Here is a 25,931-nt window from a genome sequence, read left to right on the forward strand (position 1 = left end):
GAACTTTATTTTTATTTATTTATATGAGGTGCTGAGAATCGAACCCAGTGCTTAACACATGCTAGGCAAGTGCCTTACAACTGAGCCACCATCCCAGCCCTAAGTAAATTATTTTAAATAGTTGAAAAGACATAATTAGAGGTGAATCTCCTGAGAAATGTCTTAATAGAATGGATCCATTTATGAAGTAGAGGTAAGGGGAGGGTGTCAGACAGGTCTGATAGAATGTTGGCACTCATAAGAAAACACTGTTCAGGAGCTGGCAGATACTCTAGCTCACTGACAATCAGAAAGGTTCTTTGAGGGCTGGGGTTGTGGCTCAGCGGTAGAGTGATAGCCTTGCATGTGTGAAACCTGGGTTAGATCCTCAGCACCACATAAAAATAAATAAGTGAAATAAAGTATTGTGTCCAACTACAACTAAAAAATGAATATTAAAAAAAAAGAAAGGTCCTTTGAGGTGTCTGATATGACAGAAAAGCAAGAAAAAAGAAATCAAAGATACTATAGACAGGGAAAAATATTTTGAAACCCACACCAAATTATAAACCATTTCCCACTGCTTGACAAGACATCTTATGTCTGGGGAAAATATGTTTCTCTTTAAAGCAATTTTAGGAATTGTGGCTGACAAATCCTCAGGTGACCCCAGTCACTCCCAACTTCTGGGGTGTACACCCTTGTATAACTCCCGTACACCTGCTTTAGTTGCTAAATTATGGTAATTCATTATGCAGAATAGAAAGCTAATACAGAAATCTTTTAATGTATTTTTTAATTGGTTGTTCAAAACCTTACAAAGCTCATGACATATCATCTTTCATACATTTGACTCAAGTGGGTTATGAACTCCCATTTTTTACCCCAAAAAGAGAAAAAAGAACAAATATTGGGTTACTGGCATTGAGGAACATTTATTAATGAAGGTCAAACATTCGAAGGGCAGTCTTCAATGCTCATTTCCATGATTTTAAGCACTGATAACTCCTTGTCATGATTACGGTTATCTCTGACACTAGAGAACTGCACAGGCTGGGAGCGTGATGTGCTAAGACAACATAATTCATCTGAAGCATCAACCTTTTCAGTGTCACTATCAACCTTTTCAGTGTCACTATCACCTTCAATGATACACACAGAAGTTTCCTGGTTTATTAAATCGTCTGAAATACTTGGATTGTGTTCATCACAACTTGAAGGTTTAAGATTTGTTTCATCATTCACCTGCTGAATTATAACCCCTTCTGAATACTTTGATTTATAGACGGGTAAGAAAAATTCACCCGATAGAGAGAACATCTCTTTTTCATCCTTTGGTGCAGATGATAACATATCTAAAGCTTTTCGGTATTGTTGGTTTTCCTGTTGAATTACTGAAACATTTTCATTTTTTAATTCATTTTGTTCTGAATTCACAGTCCTAAGGAAATTCAACATATTGCCATTTTTTAGCTGTACTGAATTGTCCTCAGATGTGCAGCCCAAATCTATCTTCAGGCTATGCAGCAGATGTCGCATTTTCCCCTAGTATTAAGAAAATAATAACGTAATTATGAGAGTAATCACATCAGTTAAACGAATCAAATTGAATAACTTTTGTCTGTGAGGCTGCTCATCTCAGCAGGGTTAATGCATTCCTTTCTACTGCCCCTGCTTCACCCACCGCTACCCCCACAAAAAGTGCAAGGGAAAAAATGCTTGGTTTTAATGCATTCTTTGACAGTATAAAAATTTCTGTATTAGAATTATTCTAATGAAGTTCTAAGGAAAGACAAACCTCGTCCAGATGCTGTTTATTTTGTTCTATATGTCGCTCAAACAGTCGTTCTAAAAACCTAAAAATGATAAATAAAAATGTTAATGTCTTAAAATGAGAAAACATAAAATAGCCACATAATACCCAAACTACTGAAAGATAGAAAATATATTTTGGAAAATATTGCAGCTAAAGACTAATCCCTCTCTGTTAACACTGTCAAGTTCTCCAGCTTGGAAGCCAGGAAACCACTCACTCCCAAAGGCTCTCTCCACCACACATGCAGCATTAGAAGTTTTTCCTTCCCTTTCTTTCACATACACACAAAATCCTAAAGAAAATCCCCTCACAGAGCTATTTTACAATGCTTCCTAAATTATACATGAAAAATTCTACTGATCGTCAGTCCACATAAAAACTTAAGTTACCACCTACAAGTTCCACAAAGAGCTAGATATTTGTGCTAGACACATAATAATCATGTTTCCTTTAATTCTGACCAATTATAGGAAAAGAACAGCATTGTCAAAATGGTTTTTAAAGATGAGAAAACAATATCACTAAGATGATAGTTTAGGACTCAAGCCATTAGGATGATTTAACCAAGATGTGACAGGCTCCACAGAATTTATTCTTTTGACTACATCATGCTCGTTAATGATAAATTAATGGTTGTTAATGGTTCCTCAAAAAACAACTGATTTATGTTAACATGAAAGTTATGAGCCAACCTTAGAGCTGGTAGTTCTAAATCATCTAATAATGTTTTAAAAGTCCAAGAAACCTATATTTTACTTTTTATAATTACTGTTAACATTTTGGAATATTCATGCTTAGGCATTTTTCTATGCTTGCATATTTCTTTACCAAAACTGGAATAAAACAATAAATACTGTTTAGATACCTACTTTTTTCTGCTCAACTATATATATTTTGAAGATCTTTCTGTACCAATAAATCTACTTTTGCAATTCTGTGCATGTGTATGGTGCTGGGGATGGAACCCTGGGCCTTGCATACACTAGACAAGTGTCCACCACTAAGCCACACTTCCAGGCCTACCACTTTGTTTTTAATTGCTGAACAGAATTCACTCTAATAAATATTCTGCAATTCATTCAACCAAACCTTTACTATTCAACATTTAGGTAGATTCATTTTTGGGGCAATTATTTTAAAATGCTATAATAGTCTTGTCATCTTTAAGAAAAATGTAATTTTTTTTTTTTTTTTTTTTTTGTGGTGTTGAGGATTGATCCCAGGGCTTTGTGCATGTGAGGCAAGTATTCTACCAACTGAGCTATATCCCCAGCCAGAAAATGTAAAATTTTAAGCATAAATACACATGCTTTTATATGCAAACTTTTGTTTGACATCTTACCCATTTTTAAAATGTACATTTCAGTAGTGTTAAATATATTCACATTGTTTGAAAACAGAGCTCTACAACATTTTCATCTTGCAAATCTAAAACTCTATATCCATTATGCAATATTTTTTTAACCAACTTCTTAAAATGAGAAGTAATTACTGCCAGAAAACTTGGGTCCTTTTGATATAGCTTTTTATTCCAATAATTAAAATGTTGGCTTTGATTTAAAAATATTTGATGTACGGACAGAAGTCACTCACTAGAAATGTCTGCACTTGGCAAATTACAATTATAACTGAGAAAGCATGGAGAATGTGTATTAGGGTCCTCCCCTATGCTACACAATCAAGAAGACCCTAGTGCCAATAAATTTTATATATATATATATATATATATATATATATATATATATATATATATTCAAGCTAGATTCAGGACACTCAATTTCCTTAAGATATGCAAAACCTCATCTGGTTTTGCAAACTTTCCATTTCACTTACAGTATGCAAATCTAGCTTTTAATTTGTTCTTATTTTATCAGATCTAAAAGTAGTAACGGTTGTAATAAGAATGCTTGCTTTTGATTCTCATGACAATTTCAGATTAGTAAAATGGGATTATACAGTTTTGTAAATAAGAAGCAAAAATTTTACCAGTTTGCTATAACCAAGAGATATAATAATACTTAAATGAATAAAATCTTCATTCTTTTTCTATAATTCACCCAAACTGTAGATTTGCCCCAGAGTATGAATTAAACATTCTCTATAACTCGCTATCAATTATAATATCTTGAGAAGCAATATATTTTTTCATTTCTTAATGTATGAAAATAACTAAGAAATTAACACCGTATGAAAAACATTTAATATGCAACTCAGCTGGCATAACACAATTTTAAAAATCTAACCTGTTTGAAAATAAACCAAGTTTCAAAATTTCATCTGTTACATCTTCAATGAAACTCAGATATGACAGTTCTTCATCACTGGGAAGGCAATGCAGAACAGAAAAATCATTGCTTATTTTTTCTGAAAACTACAGGAAACATGGCTATCTAGTCAGAAACAGCTCTTTAATTATAAATGTACTTCCATTAATTATCACTGGAGAGGATATCACTTGAGAGGAATATCATAAAACATATTTTTACTTTCTCAAATTATGAAAGATAAGTGTTTACTAAAAGTGAGAAGATACAGAGGAAATATAATAGAGGAAAATATAACAATAGGAAAAATAAGCAGAATTAAAAAAAAAAAAAAAGAGAGCAACCGAGGGCAAGAGGGCAACGAGATGTGATCTCCACTGGGAGCAAGTTTATCTGAGCAGTATTTGCATTTCCTCTGGCTCCTGACCATGTCCAGCAGCAGAGATGCATCCCTCAAAGCCCTTGTGGGAGGGAAAGGGAAGCTGTCCAGAGAAGAAGGAGCTTTAACTATGAAGTCCTTTTCTGCTCAGAGGAAGCAACTTGTATTAAGGTTGGGAAATTTACTAAGAAGAAAAATTTGCTATGTTCTCAAAATGCTTGAGGAGAAAAGAATCTAATAGGCAAATTTGTGAACATCAATGCAACAGTGATTTATAAATACTTAGACACATTTCTTTTTTTTTTCTTTTTTAAACCTTTATTTTATTTATTTATTTTTATGTGGTGCTGAGGAGAGAACCCAGGGCCTTGCACGTGTGAGGCAAGCACTCTACTGCTGAGCCATAACCCCAGCCCCTTAGACATATTTCTTTATTATACTATCTTTTGAGATTAACTATATTTTAGAAGCTATTATAAGGAAGTGATAATACTAATTAGCTGAAATTAGTGAATTAATAGAAACAAATAACAAGTATAAAAATACTCAATAAATAATTACCGAATAAGTATATATAAGGTAAATAATTAATAAGAAAATCAGATAATAGATTAAAATACTGTACCAAAAAGTAACTTTTTAAAGTTGTTTTTAGATATCCACGACAGTAGGGTATATTTTGATATATCATACATACATGGAATGCAACCATTCCAATTTGTATCCATTCTTGTAGATGTACATGATATGGACTGGCCATGTATTCATATATGAGCAAAAGAGAGTTATGTCTGATTCATTCTACTGTCTTTCCTATTCCCATCCTCCCTCCCTTCCCTTGATCCCCCTTTGTCTAATCCAATAAACTTCTTTACTTCTCCCTTGTTGTAGGTTAGCATCAACATATCAGAGAGAACTTTTGGCCTTTGGTTTTCAGGGATTGGCTTATTTCACTTAGCATAATATCTTCCAGTTCCACTTATTTACCAGCAAATGCCATAATTTCATTCTTATTTATGGCTGAGTAATATTTTCTTTATCCATTCATTTGATGAAGGGAACCTAGGTTGGTTCTATAGCTTGGTTATTGTCAATTGAGCTGCTATAAACAGTGAGGTGTCTGCATCACTGTAGTAAGCTGATTTTAAGTCTTTTGCATATAAACCAAGGAGTGGGACAACTAGGTCAAATGGTGGTTCCACTCCAAGTTTTCTGAGAAATCTCCATACTGCTTTCCAGAGTAGTTGAACCAATTTGCAGTCCCACTAGCAATATATGAGTGAACCTTTCCCCCCACATCCTCACCAATATTTATTGTTGCTTGTATTCTTGATAATTGTCATTCTGACTGGAGTGAGAAGAAATCTCAGTGTAGTTTTGGTTCGCTTCTCTCTAATTGCTAGAAATGTTGAACATTTTTCATATATTTTTTGACCATTTGTAGTTCTTCTTCTGTGAGGGGTGCCTGTTCAGTTCCTTTACCCATTTACTAATTGGGTTATTTGGTTTTTTTGGTGTTAAGTTTTCTTGGTTCTTTGTATATTCTGAAGATTAATGCTCTGAGGTGCAGGTGGTAAAGATTTTCTTCCATTCTGTAGGTCTCTATTCATGTTCTTGATTGTTTCCTTTGCTGTGAAGAAGCTTTTTAGTTTCATGCCTTCCCATTTATTGATTCTTGATTTTACTTCTTGTGCTTTGGTAGTCTTATTGAGGAAGAGTTAGACCTACCTTTCTTTTAGTAGGCACAGGGTCTCTGGTCTAATACCTATGTCCTTGATCCGCTTTGTGTTGAGTTTTGTGTGGGTGAGATAGGGGTTTAATTTCATTTTGCTACATATGGATTCCCAGTTTTCCCAGCACCATTTGTTGAAGAAGCTATCTTTTTTTCCAATGTAGGTTTTTGGCACCTTTGTCTAGTATGAGATAACTGTATTTATGTGGGTTTGTCTCTGTCTTCTATTCTGTACCACTGGTCTGAATATTCGTTTTGGTGCCAATACCATGCTGTTTTTGTTACTATGGCTCTGTAGTATAATTTTTTCTTTTTAGTTGTAGGTGGACACAATACCTTTATTTTATTTATTTATCTTCTTATGTGGTGCTGAAGATTGAACCCAGTGCTTCACACATGCTAGGCAAGTCCTTTACCACTGAGCCACAACCCTAGCCCTCTGTAGTATAATACACAGTCTATTATACTATTGTGATATGTTCTGCTTCGTTTTTCTTGCTAAGGATTTCTTTGGCTATTCAGGGTCTCCTTATTGTTCCAAATGAATTTCATGATTGCATTTTCTATTTCTATGAAGAATGCCATTGGAATTTTAATAGGAATTGCATTAAATCTGTATAACAGTTTTGGTAGTATAGCCATTTTGACAATGTTAATTCTGTCTATCCAAGAGCATGGGAAATCTTTCCATCCTCTAAGATCTTATTCAATTTCTTTCTTTAGTGTTCTGTAGTTTTCATTGTAGAGGTCTTTCACTTCTTTTGTTAGATAGATTATTTTGGGTTTCTTAGCAACTAAGTGACATCAATGTTTATATTTTTTGAGGAATATTTTTCAGGTGACTTATCATTGGTGTATAGAAAAACAATTGATCCCAATTGTATGGGTGTTAATTTTATATACTGCTACTGTTCTGAATTCATTCATGAGTTTAAGAAGCTCTCTGGGAGAACTTTTTTTTTTTTTTTTTTTTTTGATGAGGTCTATGTTGTCCGGGCTGGCCTCAAAGTCCTAGGCTCAAGAGATTCTCCTGCCTCAGCCTCCTTAATTTGGGATTACTAGCACATTCCACAGTACCAGGCTCATTTTAAAACTGAATCACAGGGTTTTGCTTGCTTAAAAGCAGCCAAGTTTTGGAATAAATAGATTATTTTCCTTTAAAAATGTAACTTAACAACATTAAAAACTACAATTATAATATCTGCAAAGAACTGATGTAGTTAGAAATCTCTATGAATAGCATCCTGAAGGGCTGGGGATGTGGCTCAAGCGGTAGTGCGCTCGTCTGGCATGTGTGCGGCCCGGGTTCGATCCTCAGCACCACATACAAAGATGTTGTGTACGCCGAAAACTAAAAAATAAATATTAAAATTCTCTCTCTCTCTCTCTTAAAAGAAAATAGCATCCTGAACTACTAAAAATATGTATTTCTTGAAAACTCTTATTATTTTAATTTACAAAATAAACAATAATTATAAGTACCACTTATTTAAAAAAATATGGTAGCTATTATTAACTTAAGGAAAAATTTCTTTTTTTAAAAAAATATTTTATTAGTTGGACACAAAACCTTCATTTTATTTCTTTATTTTTATGTGGTGTTGAGGATCGAACACAGGGCCCCGCATGTGCAAGGTGAGTGCTCCACCACTGAGCCACAACCCCAGCCCCAAGGAAAACTTTCTACTGGAGATAATTAAATGAAAGTTATTTCAGAAATTCTAGTGATTTTCTTAAATTTAGCTGGTATTATAAGAATGGTGATCTAAAACAGGTGGTAAGAGAGATTAGTGTTCAATCCTGATTTATTTTATAATGGCTTCTGTGATTCTTAATTTCTTTTTTGGAACCAGAGACAGAACCCAAGAGCATTCTTCTATTGAGTTACATTCCCAAAACCCTTTGAAAAATTTTGAGACAGGATCTTGCTAAATTACCCAGGTGGCCTCAAAACTTTTAATCCTCCTGCCTCAGCTTCCATAGTAGCTTAGATTACAGGCATGCACCATAGGATGGGGAGGAGCGGGCAGTTTGTGATTCTTAATTCTTGATTCCAACTAAGCAAAATGAAGAGGTTAAAAATATCTTACTTGGAGTAGGTTTTATTTTCTGAAGGAAGTTTCATGGTATACTGACACGCTGTCCTAGAAAGAAAAAGTTAAAATATTTTAGCAAAACATTTTGGTGGGCATACAATAAGTATTCCTATGTTTTGGAATTTTTAAAGCATTTTCATATCCATGATTTAATTTAATCTTTCCTAAAAAAAAAACCTAGTTGTTTAGGGATTATTTTCCCCATGTACTAACAAATTCACCAAGGACCAAAAAGGCTAAGTAACTTGCCAAAGTTAATGTTAGCTAGTAGTATACACAGATTTTTAAACTGACAATCTCGTTATAAATTCAATATCCTTTTAAAAACTACACTATGGCAATTCCCTTATACAATGACAATTTGATTAAGGTTAACGATAAGTAATGCTGAAAACATTTTCCTATGGAAATTTTTATTAAGCTAGTCATAATAAACTGTCATTATTCAGTTATATTACCATTAATTAATTTCAAGGTCCTAAAATTCAGGCATACTCAATTATAATACTTTACTTCTTTTATATATAAACTATATTACTTCTTTTATATAAAAACTATTAGAAAAGATACATATTTCTTTGTTTCAATCATTCTTTATATTCAATTCAGACTAGCTCAAGAGCACCTTATAAATATTAAGTTATGTGTGCTGAAGCACTAGGAATTTCAAGGACAGAGAGGTTAACAGTGAACCCCCCCCCCCCCCCCCAGTGGCCTCAGCAGGTGAGATCTTCCTAGCAAACACCTGAGTTTGAGAAGTGGGGCCCTGAGGGGATGGCATGTACTTTCTTTCTGCTCTGGTACATATCACTCATTTTTTTAAGAAAAATATTTATTTATTTAGTTGTAGCTGGACACAATACCTCTATTCTATCTATTTTATTTATTTATTTTTTAATTTATTTTTTTTTTTAATTTTTTATTGTGGGTTGTTCAAAACATTACAAATTTCTTGACATATCATATTCCACACTTTGATTCAAGTGGGTTATGAACTCCCACCTTCACCCCATACACAGATTGCAGAATCACATCAGTTACACATCCATTGATTTACAAATTGCCATACTAGTGTCTGTTGTGCTCCACTGCCTTTCCCATCCTCCACCCTCCCCCCTCCCCACCTCTCCCCTCCCCTCCCCTCCTCTCTCTCTACCTCCTCCACTGTATAACCCTGAGGGTCTCCTTCCATTACCATGCAATTTTCCTTCTCTCTCCCTTTCACTCCCACCTCTCATCCCTGTTAAATGTTAATCTTCTTCTCCTATTCTATCTTCTCCTATTCTATCTATTTTTATGTGGTACTGAGGATCAAACCCAGGGCCTTGCATGTGCTAGGCAAGTGCTCCAATGCAGAGCCACAACCCCAACCCCATATCACTCATTCTTGCCTTTTAAAATCTTCACTCTTTCCTTTATTCTACCCACTTCATTTCATATCCAATCTTGGACACTGGAAATGCAGTTGATAACTGAAACTGGTTACCAAAGGTTCCCTACACCTGCTTCCTATAATTTTTGTTTAGGTTTAGTTTTCCGCAATTACTAAACATGATCAGTATTTCCTTAAGAGTGCCTCCACATAGCAGGGACAGATGAAGCAGTAGCATATAGGGCTATTCAAAATCATCAATTATGACTCCTCAAATGGTCAGGTTCTTCAGTCTTACTGATGCCATGTAAATTGGTTAACACCAGTTGTCAGGAAACTGTCTTGGGGAAAATCCTTTTTTATATGAATACAGATAACAAACAATATACTAGTGTCCTTTATTCCTTTATTAATACACAAACAAAATCAGTTCATTAAAACCTTTATTTAGCACCTAACTTTGTAAAACTTCTTTAGTGAAACTACTTCTGCTACTTAATCTTATAAGAGATTAAAGCATATAACTATAGTACTTATGTTGTAAATACTATATGTCTGTTATACAGAAAAATAATTAGATGAAGACAGCAAAAATAATTTTCCTGTAAATGGTTACCTTTGTGAAGAAGGCTGCAGAGTACCATCTTTAACAGTGTGCCACCTTAAGTCATTCCCTTGTAAAAGTAAAGGGGTCGTTTCTTCTTTGGTGCTATACGTCATGTAATTAGATGCCTGGGAATGTAATAAAAAGAATAAATAATTTGCTCCAAAGGTGCATTATGAAAGTAGAAATAAAATACAGCAAATTTCAAGGAAAATGAACTGAAATATCCAGTAAAAGTAAAAGCACTATAACTTTTGTAGTCCAAGTCTGCATTTTTTAAAACAATACTTCAGTGATTTTATTCATCCATCTGTCTATGCAGTCAGACAACCAACCATCTATATGCTAATAACAAATGTTTTCCTTGATTCGGCAGGACCAATCTGGCCATTCAGAGGGGACTGTAAATAGGCACACCTTTTACTTTTTGGCTATATTTTATACAACAAGTGCCACCAAGAGACTATTCGTCATATTCCAAATAGTTATATATTGAGAGATTAAAGCATCTGCAATTCAAATGTGGCAACGCAAAAAAGATCTTATATTTATTACCTGCTTTGTGTTGACTTTTGAATCTGTCAAGTTCTTAGTCTCAATTATATCAAAATCAGAATTAAAGCTGTAATATTTAAAAAGAAATGATTATTATTCTTTTAAAGTATAAGTACTATAAAAGGCTTTTCTGTCTATAAAAAAATAAACATAAGAGAACGAGATCCATTTACCTACTCTTATAAAATGTGTAATTTCTAATTATATAATCAGAAAATAGATATGGGGCTTGGAGTACATGTGCACCCCCAAACTCCACTACTTTTTTGAATAGTAGCTAGATTTCAGCCAAATATACAGAACAATCACAAGGGGACTATTATCTATATAACATTCATAAACATAATCATAAAAGGACACAATACACTTGTTTTCCTCAGTTCTCCCCTGCTTGGCAAGTTCTATCAGAGATTCAATTTCTTAATTTTTATTTAATATATATAGATCATCTGATATTACTGCACCTCCTATCTATATGATAAATAGATAACTGAATAAATATCTATATGAAAGAGTACTAGTCAGCTTTTTATTTTCTAAAATAACTAAATACTAGCATCAAACTGTTTATGTAATATTATAAAATTTGTTTCTTTAATCATTTGGCAAATTTTTAATGAATATTTATCAGGCATTACTGTATGTAAAACCATTACTGAGGCAAATCATACTTAATTTCCAGACATTATACCAATTGCCTAAATTATCCTGGGCTGTTGTTGCTGCATAAGATTGAGTATCTGCACAGGGATAGCTGCATGAAGGGTTGCTTTTACATCCTCTCCTAGCCATTGTTTTGCCTCTTTTAACAGGAATCAATATGCATATTTACACAAATGCTGTCTGATGACATGGATTTTCTGAAAGTATAATTAAAAGCATACAAAAGTTCTAGAACTGTTTGAATAATAAATTAAATTTTGTAACATTCATATTTATAAAGAACTCGACAAGATTAACAGCTTTCTTTCTTTCTTTTTTTTAAAAACAATTCCTCTGATAGATCTAATGAGATATAGAAGAGTCAGGGCTGGGGTTGTAGCTCAGTGGTAGAGCACCTGCCTGGCACATGTGAGGCCCTGGGTTTGATCCTCAGCACCACATAAAAATAAATAAATGCGGGCTGGGGATATACCTCAATTGGTAGAGTACTTGCCTCTCATGCTCAAAGCTCTGGGTTCAATCCCCATTACCACCAAAAATAAATAAAGAAAGAAACAAACAAACAAAAATAATAAATAAATAAATAAATAAATGTGTTCTGTCCATCTACAATTAAAAAAATATTAAAAAAAAAGAAAAAATAGGGAAGAGTCACATTAATTTCATTACAATCAAAATGGTCTCACCAGACCTTCAGTCTGGCACATAAGGTACACAATGGATAGAAAAGAATATGGCTTAATTAATTTATTTTCAGACGTGCCATACCTGCTTAATTCAGTCTGGGTTTCAGCTTCCATTCGCTGTTCTGTAAAATTCTTTTTTCTTTTGGCAGGTGTATAATATCGATACTGTGACAGGAAAGATTTTGCTTCTGTTTTTAAAGTGCGTGGAGTGAATGGCAATTGTTTGTTAGAAAAGAGTTCAGAATGTTTATCTAAAAGATCCCTACTGGGTGCCTTTGAAATAACTAACTGAAAGCGATGGGAATTTGGGAATGTGCTCCTGGGCCTTCTGCCATACATGTTTCGAGAGCATGGCTTCCTGGGACTGGAAGCTACATAATCTATGCAGGACGGGGAGGACCTGGAGTTCTCAACACCATTCATGAGGCTTTTATCAGACTTAGGTAGACTTAGGTGTAGTCCCTCTGAAGAAGGTACGAGTGACTGCTCAAAGGATGGAGATCCATTCATTTCTTCTATTAACACATTCTGGTCTTGTGGTTCCCCTGAGGGCTAAGAACATTTGATTGAGTCGTCAATTGCATTAGAAATTCACATAGTTGGGGATTCCTGATTAATTTACATGTATAACTCATTTATTCTGCACATCAACTTTTTAACAGTGGTAAATTTATAACCCCCCCCCGCCTCTTTTTTTTTTTTTTTTGGATTAAACCCAGAGCCTTGTACACATGAGGCAAGAACTCTACCCCTGAGCTAAATCCCTATCCCCTCTTTATTTATAAATGAAGAAACTGAGGTTCAGGGTCTCACAGATTCAAACCAAGGCCAAACCTAAGCTCTTTACCATGTATCATCTGTTTCTAAAATTTATTTGAAAATTATATAATTTTAGATTTTTTTTTACAGCACAAGGAATCTTAACCTGATTTAAATTTCTTTTCTAGTAATGAACAGGTCAGCTAACAGTTTCTAAGTAAAGAAACTGCAGATAACTGGATATTATGACTACTTTCTAAAATAGGTCATGTCACCTTTTTTCCTTTCCAAAATAAGTAAGTATTGTGGCATTCAAGTTTGAATCACCAGAGCATTAAAAAGTTTTAAAAAGTGTTCCCAAACTAGGATCACATTACAGCATATATACTCAAAGAGTTTGGCTCTTGGAAAGAAAATTCTAAGTACAATCTGAAAAAAATGCTACAGGGCTATTAATTAAATATCATAGGAATTATTTATATAGAATAAGGTAAGGTCAGAGCAAACAGAAATGAATAAGGCATTAATTATTGTAAGAAATTCTTATCAGTAGTGGATTTTTACTAAAAATGAACTACCAAAGAGAGTCTTTTCAAGATAGAAATACAGGATTGGGGACATGGTTCAGTGATAGAGTATCTGCCTACCAAATGCAAGGCCTTGGGTTTATTTTCCACACTGAAAAGAAAAAGAAATAGAAATATACTTTTTCTGTTTGATATGGGCTGGAAAAAATTGCTTCAGAAGTGACTGAAAGCACAAAACTTTTCTGAATTTTCATATCTCACAATCTCTACCTTGTTTCCTACTTTTTCTTTCCTTGGAAACAAGAACACAGCATGAAATCAACTGTATTAATCTGCTTTTTGAGGTTATAACTGTTTCTTTTAGTTATAATAATCAGAAGCTTACATAGATATTCGCACAGCAATATGTAATATACTAGTAAATTCACCACATATTGAATAGCAGATCATCGTAAAGTTCTGAAAACATAGAAGAATTCACCAATTATATGTCAATAGACCCAAAAGTCTGGTGGTAATCTAATCACTCACTGTTATGTCACCCTTATAGTCTGATGTAATCTGCTGTAAACTGTTCTTGTGACTCAGAATTTATGTAAACTAATAATCATTAAACAGTTTATGTACTCATCACATTTGCATATCAAGAACACCTACCCGCTTTTATAATTATAGAACAACAGAGTACTAAATCTTTTTCAGTGATAAGTGTCAGAAGAAATAATATAGAAAGGTTTTCCAACTGTCAGATTTTTAAACAGTTGAATAAATTCAAGTTCAGAATAGGATGGATACAAATTATCTGAAAATCTAAGGCTGCTTTGCAAAAAGTTTAAATTATGTTTTTATAAAAGAAATGAATTCCTCTTGCTTCCCACTGTTACATACTTCATTTAGGAAAAAATATATAACTTTTTTCTCAAATTATACTGAAAGCATTTTTATACTGCTTTAAAAATGTCTCATATATTTATCAGAAATAGAGAACATACCCACATGACGTTCAATTAGTCTTACTAGCACAAAGTACGTGCCACACTAGTGTGAGTAGAATTGGATCCCTGGCTAAGTAGTGCATGAGTCTGTGTGGAAGTCTGGAAGGGCTTAGAATGGTCCTGAAAGTGACTGCATGTGGGTCAGTGTGAGAAGAAAAGTAGCCCAGGAGTATGGCAATTAGAAGAAAAGATCTCATGTGTGTAAACAGCCCTGACATCCAGAGGCCAAAGCTAGTGTTTCCTTCCTTCCTCTCACTTCCTTTCTCCCTTTTTCCTCCTCTTTCATTTTTCTTTTTGTGGTAGTGGGGATAGAATACAGGGGCACTCTACCACTGAGCTACATCCTAGCCCTTTTTTAAATTCTGAGACAGGGTCTCACTATACTGCTGTGGTTAGCCTCAAACTTGCCATGCTATTTGCCTCAGCCTCCTGAGTCGCAGGGATTAGAGAGGCGTGAGCCACAAAGCCCAGTGAGTATTTTCTTTTTAATTATAACAGTTTTTTCAGAGAATATAGGTTGTGTCTGTTAATAAAAAATCCATCAAATTGTCAAAATATATGGCTCAAACTAATAATTTAAAATGATCCGAATGTGTCTAGAATATTTATCTTCAAGGCTTATCAAAAATGTAAGCAAATTACTGTGAGTTCTAAATGAAGTCAATAAAACATATAAAGAACAAATAAACTTTTATGGAGGCAAACAAGGTATAGGTTTATAGGAGCTAAAGAAAAAAACAAATAGAAAACATTTACAGACAATAAAAATGTAATATATAAGTAATATATTTTCTTTACATTTTATAAACACAATAGATACATAAAAATACATAGACATATTGAAATATATAATTTTTGTTTTCAATAAACCCCATTCTTATCTTGAAATATAATTACTAATTTATATTCAAAATGTTGGAGCATAGAAATATCTTAATTTTCAGTTAAAAAATACATCCACTAAAAATGAAAAGCTACTTGGTGAGTCAAACATTGATGGACAGATTCCCAGATGGCAAATTATATTACAGAACATAGAGCAGATTTATTCTCAAGGAAGTGCTCTATTTCTGGTCCTTTATCTAGAAAATATTCTTGGTGGGGGGTTATCATCATATTCACTGCTCCCCTGATGACTCCCAAATCTATTTTCAGCCCCCATCTCTTTCCTAACACAGATGCATCTATTCAGCTATCTACTGAATATATTAGGATGCTCCAAAGGCACCTCAAGTCAGACATGTCCCAAGAAGTGAACTGGTACCTTATGGTATCCCCACCCCTGAAGAAGCCTGCACGCACTTCATCCTGCTGTCACCACTGCAATAATGACATACTGCCATTCCCCTAGGTGCCCAAGTCAACAACCTGGGAATCTCTTTAACTCTTGCCTCCTGCCCTTCACAGCACTGAATCAGTCACCAAGGTCAGGGGATTCTCCTTTCTGATATCTCTTAAATGTATTCCTTGTGCTGTCTAACTGCTTTAAGATTAGGTCTTAACTTTCCTTCTCAGCTTACTACAACTGTCTCATAATTAGCCCACCCTTCACTGTAGCCAGTGTTATCTTTATGAAGTGTACAATGTGTATGATGAGGATGTAGCCTCACAACTGCTCTATAGCTTTCCCATATTAATCAAGGGGCAAAAATCCAGACTCATTAGTATGTCACACATACCCTTAATCTTTCTCTCTGCTTACTGATAAATCACATCTGCATCTGCAATGAAAAGAGCTGGAAAATAAATATAGTAGTTGGTACATGCTTACCAAGTACTCTCTCTCTATATATATTATTATTATTATTATTATTTTTTTTTTTTTGCCAGACAGGCAATATTTTACCACATCATGGGTGCTAGCAGTAGAAAACAATGCCCAGGGACCCAGCCCATGTGTGCATGTCTGGGATACTCTCAGTGGCTGTGCCCCAGTGAGGTGACTAACAAGGAAACTGACCTATCTTGAATCCTGGCAGTAAGTGGAAAGGAACCACTGACATTTGAGAACTTGAAGTCATATGCTATCCCCACACAAGACCACAACCTAAATTTGCCTTATCTAATGGTCCACAAAAAAATCATAAGCCAAGACAAATAACCCAGTTTCCTCCCTAATATATAAATTATACAAGGATAAAATATAGTGGGGAGAGAAAGCTATGAATTTAAAAAAACTTGTCAATTAATTGAAATTTTACACTACTTCTAACAAAAATGTTTATGAGCCCATGGGGGAAATCGCAATACTTAATATTTGATATTAAACGATTCTTATTAATTTTAAAATATAAGGATGGTATTATAGTTATGGTTTTAAAAAGTCTACCTTTTAGATATATACTGAAATGTTTATGGGTAGAATTATATAGTATCTGGAATTGACATCAAAATAACCTGAGAAGGAGGCAGTAAGCAGGAACACAGATAATGGAAGACTGGCCACAAGCTGGTTGTTGTAGCATGTGGGTGACGGAACATGTGGGTTCATTACCTATTCTATTTTTGTAGATGCTGAAATTTTTAAAATTAAAAATGTAAATTTTGAGTTCTACCAAATTCAAAGAATGAGTAATTTCAAATTTATATAAGCTAGTCTAGCATACAGAGAAAGACGGAAGAGTGCTCAGTTTATTTTATAGGATAGCATAGACCAGACAGAGGAACAACAACAACAACAAAAAAAAGAAAAATGAAAGGCCCATGTCAATAACAGATGCCAAAATCGTAAACAAAATATTAGCAACTGAATCCAGCAATGTACAAAAAGGTCATGATCATGAACAAGTTCTGTTTATACTTGGGATACAAAGTTAGTTTAACATGAGAAAGTGTTGTAATTCACTACATTAGCAGATTAAGAGAAAAATCATTTCAAGAGATGCAAAAAAAACATTAGAAAAAATTAACATCCATTCATGAGAAGGGGGGGGCGGGGGGGCGGGGGGGGGAGGGACCTCTTAGTAAACTAGGAATAAGAGAGGACTTTTTAAATTAGAGTTTAAAGGGAATCACAAAAAACTTTATAGCCAAGGTCAGCAAACTATAGCTGGCACTCTAACTCTGACCTACCATCTTTTTTTTTTTTTTTTTTTTTGCATTTCAACAATTCCTTTATTCTCTTACACTCTGAAAACAAAACCTGCAGAAATTAAAATATTTGGGTACATTTATAAATTCATGAACTAGTAGTTTTTGACAGTTTATACAGAAAAGCCATCAACTAATAATATAAATTGCAATTATAGTTCTGATATAAGGTATAACAAGATTATGAATGCCTATGGTCTCTTTGGAAACTTCTGCTCAATGAATCACATACATCTCTAAATTTCACAATTGATCAATTAAAAAAAAAAATCAAACACCCAATGAGACGATACACCTGTTTTAAGCATACACACACACACACACACACACCCCTCTAAGGATAATTTTTTTAAAAAACATTGTCTCCAAAATCTAATTATTGAGCAATACTTTTCTAGTAAAAAAACCTTATTTAAAAAAGAAAGAGGAGGGGCTGGGGTTGTGGCTCAGTGGTATTGTGCTCACCTAGCATGCATGAGGCACTGAGTTTGATCCTCAGCACCACATAAATGTAAAAAATAAAAGATTTTGTGTCCACCTAAAACTAAAAAAGAAAGAAAGAAAGAAAGAATCTCTCTGTAGCACAGGTTGCCTCTTAACTCCTGCGCTCAAGTGATCCTCTTGTTACAGTCTTCTGAGTAGTTGGGCAATGTTTATAAATTTAAATGAAACAAGTACATTCCTTTTCTCTCTCTCTCTGTCTCTCTCTCTCTCACACACACACACACACACACACACACACACACACATCCAAAGAAATAAAATAGTTCTTCATCTATGATATACATTAAATCTGAAACTAACAACCATCCCTCAAGGACAACTCTAGGACTAGATAGCTTCACTTTTTCAAACAGGCAAGAAATAGTATCCATCTTACATAAACTCTTATGGAGAGCCCAGTGGGAAAAACAGTATATACCAATCTCATCAACACAGATATAATTCTTAAAATATACTAGCTAATTGGTGGTAAGGTTGTCCCAAACTTATTCTAGGAACACAGGGTTGGTTTAATTAAGTGAGTTAATCAATGGGGGTTGGGGTTGTGGCTCACCTACCATCTTTTTTGTTAGTAAAATTTTAGTGAAACACCATTAAGCCAATTCATTTATGTATTGTCTATGGACTCTTCCCAGTGGCAGAGTAGTTGTAACAGAGACTGTGTGGCCCAAGACACGGAAAATATGAAACATCTAGTTCTCGATAGTGAAAGTTTGCTGATCCTACCTACAGCAGAATGTTATCACAAAGTCAGGTTTCACCTTAAAAAGTAAAATTATGTGAAAATGTGGTATATATACTCAATGGAATATTACTCAGCTTTAAAGAAGAGTGAAATTATGGCATTTGCCAGTAAATGGTTGGAGTTGGAGAATACCATGCTACACAAAATAAGCCAATCCCACAAAACCAAAGCCTGAATGTTTTCTCTAAAATGCAGATGCTAATTAACAACAAGGTGGGGGGCACTAGGGAAGAATAGCATTCCTTAGATTAGGTAGAGGGAAGTGATGGGAGTGGAGGGGAGGAGAGGTGGGGATAGGAAAGACAGAAGAATGAAACAGACATTGTTATTGTATGTATATATGTGACTACATGACCAATATGATTGAATTGAAAATGAAAAATAATTTCTCATTTTTCTGAGTGCAACATGTACATTCAGAAAACTGAGAAATTATATCCCATCTATGAATAATATATCAAAGTGCATAAATGCATTCTACTGTCATGTATAACTAATTAAAACAAATAAAAAAATTTTTAAAAAGTAAAAATATAATCTTACCTTTGATATGGTGTTAAAAAATGACTTGGAATTATTTTTAGAATTGGTCTGCAATGCAGCTTTAGTTAATTTAAACTCTTTTTCATATCGTGCTAATTCTTTTTTGAGTTTCTCTCTTCGTTGTTGGTCTGCATCTAAGGTGAAAAACAAACCTTTAAAAATATGCAACAAGATAGAAAATTTAATTTTTGGACTTGTTACACTAAATAAAAAAAATGATACATTTTTCTTGCGAAAAATATTTACACTATGCTATATAAATAAAATCCATATAGTTTTTTGAATGAAGAGAAATATTGACAAATATGTAAATTTATGGAAATTCTAAAAGGATTAACTAATGAGCATAAACTTGATGTGAGCAAGCCTAAGGGTATAAGAAAGTAATTCCTTAGTAGATATTCATAGAGATATGAAGATTCCACATGTTGTTTGTGACTATGTAACTGCCAGATACAGAGTTTCAATTAGTCCAGACTTCTTCCCAAATGATATATTGTCAATAGCATCATATGCTATTAAAATGTTAAATTATTTATGATGTTATAGCCAGGTGTGGTAGCACATGCCTACAGTCCCAGGTACTCTGGAGGCTGAGGCAGAAGATCTGCTTGAGCCCAGATCAAGGCCAGCCTGGGCAACACAGGGAGACCTGACCTCAAAACAAACAAGTTCAAAAAGCCATTACATTTTAAAAACATTTTCAATCAGAAGGCAACTGACTTCTATTTCTCTTAACTGCTATTCATTTAAAAAAGCAAAGAGAAAACGGATTTACACTTTCTGGTGTGCTTTAAGTCAGGCATTGAATTGCTATATCACTGTATAAAGAAAAACTGGTGTAATGATTAAGCTAGTCAAATTTCCAAATTAAATAGAAGGTTGACTATTGGTAAGATAATGCATTTTCATATAAAATTAAAAATCTAACATTCTTTTTATGGATTTAGAAATCCAAATTAGTAAACAAAATAATTTCAAGTTGAAAATCATTCTGAATCAGAATTTCTTTACAAAAATTTCTATAAGCTTAAAAAACAAACTAAGGTAATTTATATGTATAGTTAAGATTTCAACTATACATATTCTTTCAGGTTTTTTATTACACAACTTAAAAAAGATAATCTTTTTTTATAAAACTATTACTCAGTAAATTAATACCAGAATGAAAATTGAGCAAAGCTTTCCAATTAGATTTGACACATAGTTAAAGACTTCTCTGCTCCACTGAAAACTGGGTAAAACTATTTTAATTCAAATGATTTAGATTTTCAAAGCTTGTAAATATTAAATCAGGTTTTTTTTTTGTGTGTGTGTGTCTGTGTGCTATAAAAAAGTTACTAATATGATGCAGAAGAAAAACTAGAAAATTAAAAATCTGGAAGAATATAAGGGGGGTGACTTAAAATGGGATAGGGAGGAAGAGAATGAGAAGAAGATTACCACTAAATAGGGAAGAGAGGTGGGAGGGAAAAGGAGGGAGAAGGGGAGTTGCATGGAAGATGGAAGAAGACCCTCATCGTTATACAGAATACATGTATGATGTTGTGAGGAGAAAAAAAAAGTGTGTCACATTAGATTGGGTAGAGAGAAGGGATGGGAGGGGAGGGGAAGGGGGGACAGGAAGGGCAGCAGAATAAAATAGACATTATGATTGCTGTATGTATATAGGTGACAATATGACCAATGTGATTCTGCAACCTGTACAATCAGAAAAATGAAAATTATACCCCATTTGATTCAAATGTATGAATTGTCAAGATCATTGTACTGTCATGTGTAGCTAATAAAAAAAGAAAAAATACAATAAAGTATTATGTCACACTACAACTAAAAGAATTAAAAGAAAATCATCAAAAAAAAAAATCTGGAAGAGTCCTTAAAGATGATCTCATTACCTTTTATTTTATTAAAAAAGTAAGGTTCAAGGCAAAATGACTTGCCCATAACTTGTGTGCTGTGGCCAAATTGATCTTTAAAAATATATATTTAAGGACTGGGACTGTGGCTCAGTGGTAGCATGCTTGCCTTGCATGCATGGGGCACTAGGTTCGATCCTCAGCACCACATAAATAAATAAAATAAAGGTATTGTGTCCATCTACAACTAAAAAAAATTTTTTTAAATGTGTACATAAAGGTCTCTATTCTTGTCTAAAATGACTTTTTCCCTCCTATAAAAACTATTTGACTTCCAAGATTCCTTCCGATATGAGTGTCTACACCACTAGGGTCTGTTGCAAACACAAAAGGAACGGAAGGGATGAAAACAAACTTCGGGGTTGGGGAAGTGGCTCAGTGGCAGAGCACTTGCCTAGCAAGAGTAAAGCCCTGGGTTTCATTCCCAGCACCACACCAAGGTGAAATAAATAAATAAATAAATAAATAAAGTGCCAAGCATAAATCCTGACAAGAAACTGTGTTCAATGAATGACAGCTGGTGTCTAGTAGCTCACCTTAAGTCCTACCTATTCCTAAGAAGATACACAAGAAAAGATGGATCTAACCAGTTCTACTGTTTGTAATCTTTGCTAAATTGCACTCAAAGGGCATTTTCTAATCTTAGTTCTCATTCTTATCTATGCCTTATTCATTCATTTACCATTGAGAACGGGCCACTTTGGGCTAGTATTTTTTAACATAGAAATCCTCTCTCAAACTATACAAAAATTAAATAATTAACTTAGGAAAATACTAAGCTTAAAATTTATAATGCTTTAGTTTTTCTGTGATTACTAGTAAGATAATCACAGGCTGTGATGTATCTATGATCTACTTTTCTGGGGATCAAACTTACAAAAGAACATAGATATAAGCCTAGCACATACTAGGCAAGCACTCCACCACTGAGCTACGCCCTAGCCTCTGTTTATTTTTAGTACACATTTTCCAACTTGACTTCAAACAAAGGCCTCAAATGTCAACCTTCAGATCTTTAAATATGAATTTCATTTTTTTGTTTGATTATTTCCTTAGTAAAGATTTCTATAGGGCTGGGGTTGTGGCTCAACGGTAGAACGCTCACCTACCATGCACTAGGCCCTGGGTTCAATCCTCAGCACCACATAAAAATCAATGACTTCTAAAGTATATATCACTATCATGTTTATCACTTAGGCTATTAGGATATAAATCATAGCCAAAATTTATCTGGAGAAAAGTGTCACAAAGTTATAGTATTTATAACAAATCATCTAGTAATCTTAACAAGCCACGGGCAATGAGAATAATATAATTCTAGAACTTTGGCAAACCTTTCAGTACCATCCAAATGTATATGTAGGAAAAATAAAATCCAAAGAAGTTAAATAATTCATCCAAAGTCATATAGTAATTTAGTGGCAAAATATGGGCTTAATTCCCAATTCCTAAACTTAGAAATACAATATAGATTTCTTTTATTTACGGGTAAATTTTTAAAAGTTAGAAAGGCTTTCTCAAAGGCAATATGTCAACACCCTCTAAAATGGCTACTATCAAACAACAGAAAAACTAATGTTGGGGAGGATATGGAGAGATTGCAACTCCTGTGCAAAATTGGTGGACTGTAAAATGATGCAGCAGTTATAGAAAACAGGAGGTTAGTTCTTCAAAAAAATCACAAATGGAATTACCACGTGATCTAACAATTCTACTTCTTGTCGGGGAGGGGATATTCCCTCAAATATTTGAAAGCAGGATCTCAAAGAGATGTTTGTTTCTCTTGTTCATAGAAGCACTATTCATAATGTTCATAGCCTGTTCACAACAGCATTATTCACAACAGCTGAAAGGTGGAAGCAACTAGAGTGTTCATCAACCGATGAAGACATAAATAAAATGTAGTACCTGCTAACAATGGAATTTTATGCAGCCTTTAAAAAAAAAAAAGGAGATTCTGACACACTGCAACATGAATGAATCTTGGGAATATTATGCTAAGTGAAATTGCAAAAAAAAAATTAATGCTGCAGGATAATACTTATTTGAGAAAATTAGAATAGTGCAATTCATAGAGTTACAAAGTAGACAGTAAAGAACAATTCATAGTGACAGAAAAGGGAATGGTGGTTTCCAGGGCCTTACGAGGTCGAGTTATTATTTAATGGGTATAAGAATTTCAGTTTTGCAAGATGAAGAGTTCTGGAGATAAATGATGGTATTAGTTCTATCAAAATATAAATATACTAACTGACCTGAACACTTAAAAATGGTTATGATGTCAAATTTTAAGCTGCGTATATTTTATCACAATCTTTTTAAGAGGCAATATGTCAAAAAATTACTTACATTTGATGCTGGTAGTCACACTTATTGGAATTGAGCAGTCTACTGCAGCTGTAAAACAAAAATTCATTGCTTAATGATATTCTTAATATTGATAAATGGCAACAAATATCAACTGTGGAAATCACAAAAAAATCCCCACACTTGCAGTTCCTTGTTTTGATTTTTATTCTATTTCTAGAGATGAAAAATAAAATGTCTTTTATTAAAAATATACCAGTTGGGATTAACAGATAATTAGATACTGCCAAAGAAATATTAGTCAACTTAAAAACATAGCAATATAAACTATTCAAAACAAAGTCTGAAAAAGAAATGTTCAGAGCATTGCTGACCTAATAACATACCTGTATCATTGTATATGTACCACAACATACTTAAAATGGCAGTCCTAAAATAAGCTTAAAAGAAAATGTAAAAATAGAGGATTTATACTACCTGATTCCAAGATTTACTGTAATTCAATGGTAAAAAAGGCAGTGTTGTACAACCATAAAGTTGGTCATATAGATTAAAAGATCCAAAGATGAAGTCCAGAAATAGACCCACATATATGGTTAAGTGACTTTCAAAAAGTATTTAGGATTCAATATAGAAAGGATAACCTTTTCAACAAATGGATATGAAGAGGCAAAAGAATGACCTTTATATCCCCATATAAAAAAACTAACTCAAAATGGACTATGAATTTAAGTGGAAGAGCTAAACATAAAACTTCTAGAAGAAAACAAATTTAGGAAACCTTAGTAATCTAAGCTTAGGCAGATGTGTCTAAGCAAGATATTAAAAACAAACTATTAAAAAAAATCTGAAAACTGAATTTAATCACACATGACTTTAATGCCACAAAACATTATTTGTTTGATTTTTTAACCATTTAAAAGTATAATCATAAAATAACAATAAATATTTTAAAACTTTTGTTCTTATTTATTTATTTATTTATTTTTTGTGGTGCTGGGGCTTTGTGCATGCAAGGCAGGAACTCTACCAACTGAGCTATATCCCCAGCCCAAAACTTCAGTCCTTTAAATAGGAAAATTAAAAAGCTTACACAGTAAAATACAAAAACAAAAACAAAAACAAAACTGGGAAATTTAAAAAGGTCTGCAGTTAATAGTATATTATCAATATTAATTTCCTGATTTTTAAGATTTTAACATTGGGGGAAGCTGGGGGAAGAGCATATGGCAATTGGCTATATTATTTTTGAATTTTCCTGTAACTCTAAAATTATTCCAGAATAAAAAAAAAAAAAAAGAGGACTAGTGCCTGCCTAGCATGTGTGAGGCCCTGAGTTTGATCCTCAGGCTTGGAAAGAAAACAAGAAAGAAAATTAAAAGACAAGTCACAGACTAGGAAAAAAACATTGTTAAACATGTATTTGATTTAGAACCTACGTTTAACAAATTAAATCTCAGACAAAAAACTTATTTTTTAAAATGGGCAAAAGTTTAAACATATCATTTCACCAAAGAAGATAAAAAGATGGCAAATAAGAATAAGAAAAGTTGTCAAAATCATTAGGTATCAGGGAAATTTTGCAAACTAAAACTATGAAGAGATACTACCACATATCCACCAGAATTGCTCAGAAAGGACTGTCAAGACCAAATGTTGGTGATAATGTACAAGTAATGGAAATGAAAAATGGTATAATTACTCTGGAAAAAGAATCTGGCAGTTTCTTAAAAATGTTAAATATACACTTATCATACGACATCACAGTTTTTCTCCTCATAAATTTACCCAAGTGAAATAGAAACATGTTCACACTCTATGTGAATGATTGTAACAGCTTCATTCTTTTCATTCTTTTTTTTTTAAATATTTTTTTTAGTTGTAATTGGACACAATACCTTTATTTATTTTTATATGGTGCTGAGAATCGAACCCAGTGTCTCACATATGCTAGGCAAGTGTGCTACTGCTAAGCCACAGCCACAGCCCCTTGGGGAACTTTTTGGGGTGATGGAAATGTTCCCCATTAGAAATCAGCAAACCTTTTCTGCAAAGGGCAAAGAGTTAATGCTTTACATCTTGCAGGGAGATACAGTCTGTTATAACCAGTCAACTCTGCCTTTTAGTACGAAAGTTGCCATAGACAATATGCATAAGAATTAACACAACTATATTTATGGACAATTAAATCTGAATTTCATATTATTTTCACATACCACAAAATACTGTTATTATTTTGTGCAACCATTAAAAAATAAAAACATCATTTTTAGTTCATGAGCCATATAAAAATAGGTAGCAGAAGGATATGGCCTGCAAGCTATATTGAATTATTCCCATTTTATACTGTAATTGTGGAAATGGTAATTCAAATTATATATTTTTCAAAATATTTA

At 33.6% G+C, this 25,931-nt stretch overlaps 1 protein-coding gene across 7 annotated transcripts in view; it reads right to left on the reverse strand.

The window, feature by feature from the left end:
• Positions 1-889: 889 nt before the first annotated feature.
• The window catches only part of Spata7 (spermatogenesis associated 7), a 33,587-nt gene continuing 8,545 nt past the window's right edge, over positions 890-25,931 (reverse strand). For 3 of the 7 annotated variants that reach the window (XM_071607621.1, XM_071607619.1, XM_071607623.1), the window contains 9 exons: positions 23,578-23,625; positions 19,310-19,461; positions 12,229-12,698; positions 10,798-10,864; positions 10,255-10,370; positions 8,261-8,314; positions 4,039-4,116; positions 1,778-1,835; positions 890-1,524 (listed from right to left, as the gene is read on the reverse strand). In XM_071607621.1, the coding sequence (XP_071463722.1) occupies positions 928-1,524; positions 1,778-1,835; positions 4,039-4,116; positions 8,261-8,314; positions 10,255-10,370; positions 10,798-10,864; positions 12,229-12,698; positions 19,310-19,461; positions 23,578-23,625 (1,640 nt within the window). In that variant the 3' untranslated portion in view covers positions 890-927. The remainder of the gene's footprint in view (positions 1,525-1,777; positions 1,836-4,038; positions 4,117-8,260; positions 8,315-10,254; positions 10,371-10,797; positions 10,865-12,228; positions 12,699-19,309; positions 19,462-23,577; positions 23,626-25,931) is intronic. The other 4 variants (XM_071607622.1, XM_027931625.2, XM_071607620.1 and 1 more) reach the window with 3 other exon arrangements.

The sequence above is a fragment of the Marmota flaviventris genome, chromosome 2 (assembly GCF_047511675.1).
Source record: "Marmota flaviventris isolate mMarFla1 chromosome 2, mMarFla1.hap1, whole genome shotgun sequence".
NCBI lineage: Eukaryota > Metazoa > Chordata > Mammalia > Rodentia > Sciuridae > Marmota > Marmota flaviventris.